This window comes from Charadrius vociferus, unplaced genomic scaffold (assembly GCF_000708025.1).
Source record: "Charadrius vociferus isolate BGI_N301 unplaced genomic scaffold, ASM70802v2 scaffold342, whole genome shotgun sequence".
Classification (NCBI taxonomy): domain Eukaryota; kingdom Metazoa; phylum Chordata; class Aves; order Charadriiformes; family Charadriidae; genus Charadrius; species Charadrius vociferus.
The window spans coordinates 1,329,931-1,341,182 of NW_009647231.1; the positions used below are offsets into that span (position 1 = coordinate 1,329,931).

At 38.1% G+C, this 11,252-nt stretch overlaps 1 protein-coding gene across 1 annotated transcript in view; it reads right to left on the minus strand.

Annotated features, from left to right (window-relative positions):
• Window positions 1-11,252, minus strand: part of DST (dystonin) — a 310,119-nt gene that overhangs the window by 182,938 nt on the left and 115,929 nt on the right. The window contains exons 6-8 of the mRNA XM_009879834.1: window positions 9,904-9,993; window positions 6,948-7,025; window positions 4,303-4,395 (exon numbers count right to left, since the gene is read on the minus strand). Of these exons, the coding sequence (XP_009878136.1) occupies window positions 4,303-4,395; window positions 6,948-7,025; window positions 9,904-9,993 (261 nt within the window). The remainder of the gene's footprint in view (window positions 1-4,302; window positions 4,396-6,947; window positions 7,026-9,903; window positions 9,994-11,252) is intronic.

Sequence of the window (11,252 nt, forward strand, 5' to 3'; positions counted from 1 at the left end):
GTTACACATCCTCTAAGGAGCCCTGAGAGAAACCAGCTGTCTGACCAGAGGTGGCTGGATGGTACTATAACATCTGGGCAAAAAAGTTACCGACCAGAGCCTCGAAAAGCAGCAACCTGCAGAGGCCTGACAGCAGGGAGCTGGGCAAAGTGGAAGGAAAAGTGTTTCACAGGAGTTCCTGAGTTGCAAAATGATGACAAAACTAAAATGGAAAAAGTCTACCAAATCATCACTTAGAAGCTTCAGAAATTTTTTTAATGTCTGAGTTCACAAAAGCCTAATTTTGGGCGCTTGAACGTTTAGTTTCAGAATTTGCTTTGTTTCAGTGTACTTTTTTCAACCACCTGCAAGTTATTCTAAATATTTAACATTTTTTAAAATTAAAGAATGTTTGCAGTGGTTTGAAAATAAATGATCCCCAATTTTCACAGAAATTATCTTACTGAAATTGTGGTTACTTACTGAGGCCAAATTCTGCTTTCATTCTGCTCATCTCCAATGTCATCAGTGAAAATGTTTTGGGTGTTGAAGGAGGAGTCAATTCAAGTATTAATTTGGATATTTATACATACAGCTTATAATTATACAAAATACTGTAATCTGATTTAGCATGTTCTACAGGTGCCAGGAAAATAACTTACAGTAGTTATTGCATTATGCAACTGAATTTAAAAAGAAAGCCGTATATTATTAAAAGCACTTGAAATGCATACATTGAAAGCTTGCCTAAATGCTAATAACATACATGTCTCGGGGATTTTCAATACCCACAGGACAAATTATTTTCTAACATACTCAACTCAATAAACCACTGGATTTCCCATTCCATCTTTTCTATATCTTATATGTAATCACTTGGGACACAGAAGAATGTACAACTTCTGGACTTGCGCAGCTGCAAAAGTCAGTGGTATAACTCAGAACACCAGTTATATTTATCTAATTATGGGTACCAAGTTACAAAGCCATAACCACCTCTAGACATAACTCAGATGCAAGAGAAACATAATCCTCAAATGCGTATTATCGTTTGGTTTTGTTCATCATGTCTTTCCCCTAAATCATTCCTAAATTCATTCCAATACTCAGAAAGTTTTTCTGCTTTGAGGAAATATTATCCTCCAGATAAGTGCCATGACTCAGTGAAACGAGAAGCCACAAACAACAGCCAAAAAAAATCCCTGGCACCTTGACTACTTGCCAGGTTGCAGTGATATTAGAATACACTTAAATGATGGAGCAGAGGCAGTAACAGCACACAGCAAACAGCTCCTTAGACTCACTGAGAAAATAACTACTTCTGCAAATGCTAAGAAAATTTAAGGGGCAGTTCAGATTAAGACATCTCAATGTAGGTGTCTACAAATACATGTTTACATGCTGGCTAGGTCTCAAAGAGCCCATTTTATCCAACAGAGGCAAGATTTACGTTTCCTAAACATGAGCTTCTAGAGCTCTCTGAGACATCCTGCTATATTCCAACTGGCCTGCAGGTCTAGAAGAGCATGGGTGTCTCATAGATCTGGTGCCTCATCAGAGAACTCCACATGCATGTCCTGGATACCCTAGTACACCTCACATGTCACTCAAATGCCACCTGTCTTTAGGAAACTGAATTAAAAGCCCTGGAGATATAGCTAGTGTAATCAACAGATCTTGAACAGCAACGTTTCACACCCTGAAGTAGAGACCTAAGAAGAAAGTCAATCGACCATCTAGAACAATTGAAACGCTTCAAACTATCTGAGATATCAACATGGGGACAGCACGTACACCACAGGACCTAAGGAAACTTGCTTCCCACTGCATATCCTACTGGATATGATATGTCATCTCAGATCACACCAAGCACCTATGCTGGACAACTGAGTAACTCAGTAGGTACTCTAGGCATCTACTGCATGTGATCTGAATTGCTCCACCAATGTCACCCACCGTATTGATTAGCCCTCCAGTCCTCAAATCTGTTGCTAAACACGTTTACCACCATTTAAGATGCTGTTTATCCTGCCTGATCTGTCTCTTCCCAGATGATAGTAGGTTTCCCATGAGACCAACATCATGTTTCTCATACTCACATGGGTGTCTCATAAATCTCCAACAATACAGATGTTTATGTTTAGACAAAGAGAGTGAGCCTCTAGTAGCTGGTTAGTTGACTCACACTCTAGGCTATGCTAGCTGTATAGACTAAACCTCTATCACTCAGATTATCAGATTATAGGGACAATTTAGACACTTAATGCATATGAACACAGCTCCCCGTAAGCACCTGGATTTAGGTGTCTTAACTTCAAATTGAATCTCACCATAACTTTCCCAATATCTGTAGGATTACTCCATGTATAAACATGATTGTCATGAAGCTTCACCCCTTTGTGCAGATTCTGCTGTTAGGCTCTTCTATTCAAAGTTTCCCCTCATTCAAAATCTAAGCGAAGCCAAAAACATCATGAGGTGTAAGCATGCACATTCTTCTGAACTTTCTTATACATTATGAACCCAAATCAGCCATATATGGGTGTCAATGACACCAAATTGCCATATACTTCAAAAGAAGGGGTGTACAGGCAAATGCCAGGTTAGCACAGATTAGCACAGAGGGTGTCTCTTCCATCACCTCTGCATTCAGTGTAGGTAATGCACCCATTAGCAAAAAGACATAAAATATTTTTTAAAAATCTTGTTCTTCAGTTATTTCCTATTTATTAATGAGGTTTAACATTTAGTCCAAGAAGGACTATTTGTTCTTAAATTATTTTAACACCGATTTTTTTAAGATAATATTTTGAAAAAATACAAGCTCACAGATCTGCAAGACCTGAGTTGTATTGGTAGAGATTTAGTTGGTAGTTACTGGGGGTCAGGACAGAGAGAAGAATGTTTCAGCTACAATTTAAAAGCTTCTACATATTTCATATGGAGCTGGCTACCTTACAGGGGAAAATCCTTGTCACACTAGCTCACCTGTATTAGTTACTTTATATAAATGTTTCTTCTTCTCATCATTTCTTATAGCTATAACCAGTAACACTAACTTTCCTCACTTTTCGTAAGCACCCAAAATTGTGTCAGAAGTCCTGTGCTTCAGCTAGTCAGAAAAACTAAGAATTTCATCTTGCTAAAACCTGTTCATCAGGTTCAGAAAGATAAAACATATATCAAGTAAAGGCTAATTTCCACTAACAGCTTCTGTTAGTAAGTTTTTAATAATCTTTATTTCTTAAAATAGAGCAACATTCAATTACTGCCTATTCTGTGTGTCATGCTTAAATACATTTAAGCCCAGCCTTCTTTCTCTGTATAAGCATGGGGGAGCAAAGACTGACACGACGGGGGGGAGCTGAGGGAACTTCAGGTCCTTAGTAGCAGTGGGCAGTGACTTCTCCTTTACCATGTGCACTGGCCTGGGCTAAGCCATGCACCCTGCTTCGACCAGGGCCACACCGGTCTTCTGATTCTCGTTAGGATTTGCAGAAAGGCAAATTGGATCCCAGCAGCCTTTTAGGGGTTTTTTTAAGAATTTTTTTTCCCCGTTGTTAATCCAGTGCATGATATTCCTAAGTGAACCACGCTTTTTCTGTATGATCATGTAATTTTCTGATCATTTAAAATGCCTGCACAGCAGGTAGTTTATCACTAACAACGCTGCAGTCATTAAATGGGAATTATCTGTCATCTGAATTACCTCATCTACAGCCAGGGCCATTGTGAAAGGCTCATTTTGAGGAGCAATTTAACACCACACACTGTAAGGCTGCATTATACTGTACACAATCCCGCCAGTGTACAACAACCAGAGTGCCACCTAGTGTGACCCGTGTTACCATCACTGGGGCTAAAAACAAATGCTGCAGTGTTGGGGACTGCTTGAAAAAGCTGAGAGTAGTGCTTGCTAACATACTTGTATCAACAGAGAAATTCAGATCCGGAGTGAAAAGAGATTTGAAACTCTTAAATATATTTTAACACTCATCCAAAGAAATCTGCAGAATAAAACAAGACAGGTTTTTCCAAATGCTGGAAGGAATACATCAACTATTGTATTTAATGATGTTCAAAAACCAAGCTATTTTTCTCTCACTCCACAGACAGGATACTAGCAAACAAATGACACCTTCAGATTCAGTTTACATCACAAAATAACACACATCATCAAAACCTTCAAATACATATCAGAGAAGAGATCGAATCTATTTTTTTTGCACAGCATATATGAAGTCCTGTCTAAGTTGACACATTCATCATAACTGTACTCAAGAATCTGGCTGAAAACACACTGTCAAACAAAACTAGACTTACCTGAAAGTGCAAAATTATGGTCCATATCAACCCCAAAGTCAATTTGGGATTCCCATCTGTTATGTCATCATTTCTAATGTTAACCAGTTTCACCTGCCATAGCAGAAAGAAAATACAGACAAAATTGAAATAAATATGCCACAAATACATACTGCACTACACAGGAATGACTATAAAGGATGCATTACTCACTTCCCCAGCCTACTCTGTTGGTTTTTTTAATTCTCAAAAGCAGGAAGGAATTGCATTCTGGCTGTAAGTGGCACACCAGGAATTGCCCTCTCCCACCCACATCGAGCCAAGGAGATTCCTCAGCTGTCACTACACTGGCAGATCTGCTCCCCATGCCAAATACCCTTCACCTCCGTCCATGTCACAGGGGGAAGGTATGACAGAGGGGAAAGAACAATAAGACGACTACGATGATCTGTAATTGTGGCTTATCAGCCTCAGGGCAATGCTGAGACCTGGGAAGCTATCAGTGCCTTTCTTCCTCCCCACGCTCTCCTGCACCAAAGCAAAAATTCAGCAGTAAGAGAACCAGCCTGCTAACAGTCTGGCTTGATAAAACCAGGAATTTAGTATCACATTTACATAAACAATGGCTTTATAATGACAACATGTATTATCACTTCTGCTGCTGTACTCATTCACAGTGCTATAAACACGAAATGGTTAATAGGATTAAAACAAAGGCTGAGATTATTTCCACTTCCATAAACTTACAGCCACAGTGAGTTCAATAATTCTATTTTCTTTGTTTTATTTTATTATTACATTTAATTTCTCTGTATGTATTATGTATCCATATAGCCTAGCAATTAAAGATGACTCTGCTAAAAGGCATTTTATGCTTATGTTAGTGAAGTTACAGGCATATGCTTTTTAACGTATACCCTGTTATCAACCGAACAAGCAAAGGCATGTCCTTCTCTTGATCTGCAGACAAAATCTTAACTATTAAGAAAAAAAAAACCACTCTGGAAAAAAGAGTGTATTCCACAGTTCAAAAAAGAAATTAAAAACAAATCCAAATGTTTTCCTCCCATTGCATCACAAAAACCGTTCATCTTTGGCGAAACTCCACAAGACAGTCAAATATGCCTTATCTTTGTTTCTTCCTTTTGTTTTCCCCAAGTCAGGCTTCAAAATTGCCGATATATAGGATCTCTCTGCCTTACAATCCCTATAAAGCATTATATTTGGAGGTTATATAGCCAATGTGAGCAAGTTAGCTCCTAAACACAGTTTATAAACACATAACAGGGGGCTGAAACTTAATCAAATCCAAGTCCCGCTGGCAACTTGCCAAGAAGGTCAAAGCCCTACCAACATTTTGTACAGTAGAATACAGCCATCTTCTCAAAACTGCGATGCTAAAGAGAGCACAAAACTCCTCAGATCACAATTGACGGTTGTGTGATGGAGACTTGCAGTTCCCAATGACACACATGCGTTCAGAAACATGAGGATGACCTGATCCTACATCTCCTGTGTTTTAATAAGCGCAGTCTGTCATGCATAAATAAGGCATGGTGCAGCACAAGTCCAGAGGTCTTGCTGCATAAAAACACCATTGTGACTGTCATTTCAAGTAGCGATTCATTTACTTTGTAGCTTGTTTGTTCAATGGCTCCCTTAGGTTAGCAGAAAAAGTTTGCTTTGAACTCAGCGAAGCAGGATTGAGTTCTTAGTGCACACACATCACTCAGTGACCCAAAAAGATAGTTTGCAATTTTATTCAAAATACAAAGAGACATCTGTTTTTATAACCAAATTAACTATCTGTCTATGGTTTGCTACCTCATATTTTTTCAAACCTTTTAAGTAGCAAATAAAATTTTAAAAAATTTAAAAAAAAATCAACCAATCAGAAAGCAGATTTCCAGTATCAAATCATTTGGATGGGATGGATGGGGAAGTACAGTTTTTCCTTCCATCCACGTTTTGGACATTTTTTAATTTTGCCATTTTGCAAAGTTTTAACATTGCCATTTTGCAAAGGGAGAAAGCAAGAATCCTGTAAGTGTTTAAAAGAAATTTAAAAGTGGGCAGAAACTTACAGCAGTGGAAAACCACACAGCATTGTAGGTTTCATGTTGTTGGCTTAAAGGAGATACAGGTGAAATTAAGCCTGAATCTTCCACAGCACAGGTGACTCTGCTGCCTTTCTAGGGCACCAGGTTTGCTTTCATCAGGAGCAAGGCTTGAGAAAGTTTTTCCAAAACAAATATAATCAAAACAAGGAACTCCCACACAATGTTCTAATTTCTTTCAATCTGCATTTTGCACTAAAAATCAGATTGTGAACAAAACTGCATACCAGCTAGAGTCACTAGAGTCTGGGCAGCATGAAAGATAGTTAAAATCTACTACAAGCAGCTCCTGAGGATATTACCTGTAATTTTTCCTCTCTTAACATCATATACCACACAGAGCATGTTGATGTTACTGCTCAGAGAAGGGCAGTGTAAAGTTACCTTTGCCACATCTCTCTGAACCATCACAAGCACCAGATCAAGCCAGGCCTACACCAGCAGCTGCTATACAACATACGTAAAAGACCAAGCAGGACATATTTTTTCTTTATTAGCTACAGGTGGCAAAATTTTCATTAATGTTTTTCATTAAAATTTTCACCATACCTGGCGTTTTTTCAAATACTCAAGTGCAATTTGGACGTTCTGGAGTCTGTGAAAACGCATCCGACCTTTTTCTCGGGGCTAAAATTGGAAAACAATAGTTGTGAGATTTTCTCATCAGGCAAAAGAATAGTCAGTCCGATTCAAAAGATACCATGTAAAACATATGAAACGTTACAGTTTTAATGAAGGAAATAACTTTGGTGGAAAAGTGTGCTTTAACAATTTATTTTTTTTAAACTGTAGTTGACATTTTTTAGCCCAGTGGATAGCAAGAGAGATCAGTGGTCCCAAAGTGCAACTGTGATCCATACAGGCTGATAGCTGCTTCCCTATAAAGTACTATTTAGGCCAACAGGGCTGAAAAAAGCCCAACACCTGCAGAAACCAAACTCCAATATGTTATTATAAAAGATTTACAGTGTATTAAGCAAAGGAAAATATAAGTAATGTCATGGACCTTTATGTTGCTCTGGTAAAGTCTGTGATGGAAAAGCTTACCTCTGTACGCAAATTTATGATTTAATGTTGCTTTTTTATGGTATGACTGCATAATCATTATGATATCAATACATATTTATTGAAAGTATCTAATAAAGATAATACCTTCCTCCAAACAGAATACTACAACATATACAGCCCCAGAGTGTAAGTTTAAACTCTTGACTTGGGTATAACATTATAAAACTTGGGGAAAAAAAAAAAACAAACCCAAACTAACAAGTCACTCTTCTCAAAGCAAAGTCAAAACGAGCAAGAAGAAACTGTAAAATAAGTATGAGCGGTGTGGTGTGTTAATGGAAACATGGCAAAACTGCATGCAGTTAGTGTAAAATCAGCAAGAAGAAGAATCACACAGAAAAAGCATACTTTACTTAGCTGTCACAGATCAGCAATGGGAAAGCAGTTAAATTTTTATCATCATCATCATATCCAAATCCTTCTATTCTTCTTCCTTATTTCAGATTTTTCACAAACTTTCACAGCAATAAACTGAAGCAGACTATAATTGCTAGGGATCAGCCATGAACATGAGTATTTCCTCAGACAATCACCACGAAACACGCAGGTAAGCCCAAGCCTGCCTTAACTGCCTTTTTTTTTCCCCTGTGGAGTATCAGATGCTTGCCAAAAGGAAACATGGGAAAATGGAGTTGAATAAAAAGCATAAACTAAAACACAAAGAATTTTAATTTCCATTATAGAACCTTCGATTTAGCCCCTTGTTTTTCACACCGATAGCCCAGGATCACGCCCTGCAGCCCTTGCTACTGAATAGCTTCCCCGGATGGAATGAAGGACTGCAGACCCGAAACTTAAGTTTTCCACAAAAAAAGAAGGTATAATATATCCAAAACTATATAGTTAGGTATAGCATCTCAGAGGGGAAATATTTTTTTCAATGTACAGCTAAAATGCAGCATTTTGAGTTATGTTATGCCCCAGAGAAAAAGCACACAAATTCCACTGAAATCACAACTGCAGCACAACACACGGGGAGCCAAGAAGGCACTCGGACCCTATGACAGTAAGTTGCTTTAGCAAATGCTAATAATGCGAGGTCTACAAAGGCATGATACAGCTCACTTGGACAAGCACTCAGCATTTTACACTTTATAAGTGGATATTTCCCTTCTGGATGGTTAAAATACAGTGAAACAATAATTCAGCATTTTTTGCGCGAAAGATAAATCCTGCAAACAATCCATATGCTTAGAAGCCACTACACAGAGCTGTCACTTAACGTCTACTTTGACAAAAATAAATATTACATTTTATAAATTCTAACAAACAGATCTGCACATCTGAATTACCTCATTTCAAAATACCCAGTATTATGTCAAATACATCGTGGGTGCAGTAGACTGGTGCTTCTAATTAAGACAAATCAATTTTTTGCCATTGACTTCACTAAGGGGAGATTTCAAGCCTTTGTCTAAATCACTTGTATATGGACAATACTGTTTGCACGTTAAAAAAGAAAATCATTTTGGTTTCATGGAATTATGGTATTTCCCTATTTATTATTAAAAAAGATTATTTTATAATATCTTGATAACGTTGTCCAGTGCAGATTTGCGCCATGGTTCTCTACAGTTTAATGAAAGAAAACAAATAGAAATCTTGAACATTTGTGTTTTAGCTGTTCGCAAAAAGGCTGAATAAAAATTTATCTTTACTGTACCTCCATCATAAACATCACAAATCAACATGAGTTCTTTCGTCCTTTCTACAGCACACTACTGCAGCACACCAAACTAAGAATTCACATTAGCAGACACCACACTTCAAACACTACATTAGTACAGTTATGGGGGTCGGCACCTACCCCCTTATCCTCATCCTCCACATCCTCATGCTGTTCATTTGCGCATGCTTCTGTTGAACTCACCAACCGTAAGGTCTTCAAAAAATCTCGCTCTCTTGGCTAATGAATATAATAGACAGGAGACAGGACAGCAAAGACACAAGACAGACCACAAATGAAAAGAAGAGCATGAAAAGAAGAACATAATGAAGAGAACAAATACCAAGCAAGGGAAGTAATGCTCACAAAGAAAGGAAATGACACCTGAGGAGTGTGTTAGACAATTTCAGGGACATTTTATCCTTGCTATTTGTAAGTTACTCCCTTTAATGCGAAGGGATATTAAGCATCCAATACTTGTTAAAAGAAAAATTGTAAAGAAAAGAGAAGAAAATTAAAAATAGCGCATTACCCTATTAAGAAAGGAAGTCTCACTGACCACAAGAAATGAAGAGAACAGGCTGCATTCCCCCACAAACTTCACAGTGGAATATTTTATCAACAGAAATACAACTTGTGTCTTTGGTATCAAGTTACAGATTATGGAAAATATCAAAGAAACCTCCATCAGTCAATACACAAAGAGTTAACAAACAGAGGAAATGTATATATAACAAACTGGAACCATTGCACTCTGATCTAAAAGCTTACCAAGGTGTCTCCAGAAAGGACTTCTAAAAGTGAGATCAAGTTATGTCCATCTCTTAGGTCTTCATATAGGTCATTCACATGCTTTCGAACCTGCACAGATAAATGCAAAATTTAAATATAAGATCCCCATTTATACCTGAGAATTCACACTCATATTAAACACATATCTTTTGATATACAGATAAACATCAGTTATACCTCAGCATAGCTTTTCAAATGTATTCACTTTCATGACAAATTTACAAAACCCAAATTAATTTTAACAGGCAAAATTCACATCTATGTCTGTACTCACACAGTTCCATCACATTTTATTTCATTTTACTGAAAAGGACAAGAAAAATAGTATGAAGTTATGGATAATGAATGCATATAGCAACAACAAAAAAAAAAATCAGTAACTGACAATTTAAACCATACCTGATACCCACCTATTTTGACCTAAATAATGACCACTAACAGACAACACTAGCTACATCCAATGAATTGTAAAAAAATACACACAACATACAGCTTCAGCATGCATATTCACTGGAGTCAGGCCAAAAGTTAACGCACTTTCTGGCTTTAAATTTATTTGTAATCAAAGCATACCATCCACCAATTAACAACATGTTTTATCACCTCAGATTTGCCAGTACTTAGTGAGTCTTCCCAAAGGCTCACACATCCACCTTATACACCATACCAAAGAAATATGACATTAGGTTGATCTAATGAAGCCAAGGACACGCACAGCCCTTCCCACCAGCCATGCCAGAGGCAGAAGTTAATGCTCTCTACAACTCAACAACACTCTACCACCAGCAGACACCAACCCAACAAATCCCCTCCTCCTGTGGTGCCCCCTAATAGGTGGTCAGCCTTTGCCAGCTGACCTCATTCAACTAAGTCAGGTTGAGCAACGTTGAGAACCAACAGACCCTGTGAGGCCAACCATGAGCAGGGGAGCAGATGTAACGAGAAGAGAGACAGCCCAATGCCCTAACTTTTCTGACAGACACAACAAAGGTGGGAGACATCTGTCCACAGGCCAACTTCTTGTTTCTTAGCATTAGTGTAAATGTAACTTTATCTGAAATTTCTTTAACAATTTCAGCCAGCTGCTCTTTAAATGTGAAAGGACGGACCTCATTTCTCGGAGGCAGAAACATTTGACATTGCCAGCCAGGGCAGAGTTTGAGGGCTTTCCAGCTACAGTTTAATGTTGGTTCCCTGGCATTCCCATTGAGGCACCTGAACAGAAACTTCCTAAGCCTACAGAGGCTAAAATATGACATCAGAAATTTCTTCTGAAGTTATCACCTCTGCTAGAGATGACCTGTACTTCCAACAGGAGATCTACGGGA